The sequence below is a fragment of the Manihot esculenta genome, chromosome 5 (assembly GCF_001659605.2).
Source record: "Manihot esculenta cultivar AM560-2 chromosome 5, M.esculenta_v8, whole genome shotgun sequence".
Lineage (NCBI taxonomy): Eukaryota > Viridiplantae > Streptophyta > Magnoliopsida > Malpighiales > Euphorbiaceae > Manihot > Manihot esculenta.
The window spans coordinates 30,124,964-30,126,332 of record NC_035165.2 but is presented as its reverse complement, the minus strand read 5'-3'; the positions used below and the strand labels follow the sequence as shown (position 1 = coordinate 30,126,332).

The 1,369-nt window shown below is 31.4% G+C and overlaps 1 protein-coding gene across 1 annotated transcript; it reads right to left on the bottom strand.

Annotated features, from left to right (window-relative positions):
• Positions 1-207: 207 nt before the first annotated feature.
• Positions 208-925, bottom strand: LOC110614978. The gene has a single exon (XM_021756674.2). The coding sequence runs from the start codon at positions 789-791 to the stop codon at positions 453-455; it is 339 nt and encodes a 112-aa protein (XP_021612366.1). The 5' UTR covers positions 792-925; the 3' UTR covers positions 208-452.
• Between the last annotated feature and the right edge of the window lie 444 nt (positions 926-1,369).

The window sequence follows — 1,369 nt, the reverse complement described above, 5'->3', positions numbered from 1 at the left end:
TCCTATCAATCTTCTTCCTTCATTTCTGAAAGAGAAAAAACAAAAAAAAAAAAAAGTGAAATTTAACATATGTGATTGATACCCATGAACACAAATCTAATGGATTACCAAACTACATCCAGAAAGCTAAATTGTAAATATCATAAACCAAAATTTACCAAATTCAAAAACCCAAAAACATTTTTATCTAAAAAAAAAAGAGAGTAATTTATATATAAACAAAATTATTAATGCATAAATCATTTATTAAATTATTCTTTGATCATATGCATAGTGGAGATTCAAACCCATCAAACATTTAACTCCCTGTTTGTTTAATTACCATTTTGCAACCTCTTTCAAAGCTTAAGGATCAAAACTCACACATCCCAAAACCCCATAATTAACTTACAAAAGCTCACATTTTCTCTTTCTTTTTTCAGCAAATTTGACTTACCCAAGTAAATTAAGTACTACTCATCAAATCCTCCGGTGCTCTGTTTCTTGCCCTTCCCATTCCTTCTCCTGGTGCTACTGTTTCCACCATCATGCCTCAAGTTTCCATCGTTCATAATCAAGGGTGCGTCGTTAGCTTCATCGCCGTCGTCTTCGGTGGCGATACGGATGCAAGAACATCTCTCTAAGGATGCAAAAAAAGCACTTGCTACACCATTTATGAACCACATAGCCACCCCATCAAGCTTTCCGAACCCAGGTGAGCTGTGGGTCGATGAAGATCGGATCCTGCCCTCGTCGGGATTTGAACGGAAGTTGAAAAAGCCTGTACAGGTCGTGGAGGTAGCGGCAGCCATGAAGGGGAAGATCAAGTAGAAGAAACAGAGGGAGGAGAGAGAGAGAGAGAGAGAAGCCTTAGGCTTTGTTTTTTAAGGTGTTGAGGGAGCTGTATGAAGGTTTGGTCGATTATTGTGCTATGGAAATTATAGATGTGTTGTAGTGACTTGGGACAAACATATACTACCCAATCATAAATGTGCGTTTCAATCACACTTAAAAAAAAAAAAAAAAAAAAGAGAAATTAAGAGGGGGGTTGGGGAATGGAGACCTGTGAAATTGGAATTTTCTTTTATGATTTGCTGCATCTGTATCCTATCAAATGTGATTAAATTAAGAAGAATTATTTTTAAATTTTTGAATTTTTTAAAAGTTTATTAATTTATTCTAAATTATTAAATTAAAAGGTCTTAAACTCTTTGACACTTTTATTAAAAATACCATTAATTAACTTATTTTAATTTTAATTAAAAAGGTTAAATAATATAAATATTTAATATTATTTAATTAAATAATATGTATAATTAAAATTATAAAATTAAATAATAAAATTAATAAATAAATTTAACAAACACATTTTTTAAAACATTAAAAATAT

Excerpts from the sequence above, each read along its gene's own strand:
- LOC110614978 (XM_021756674.2), bottom strand. The coding sequence starts at position 791 with ATGGCTGCCGCTACCTCCACGACCTGTACAGGCTTTTTCAACTTCCGT.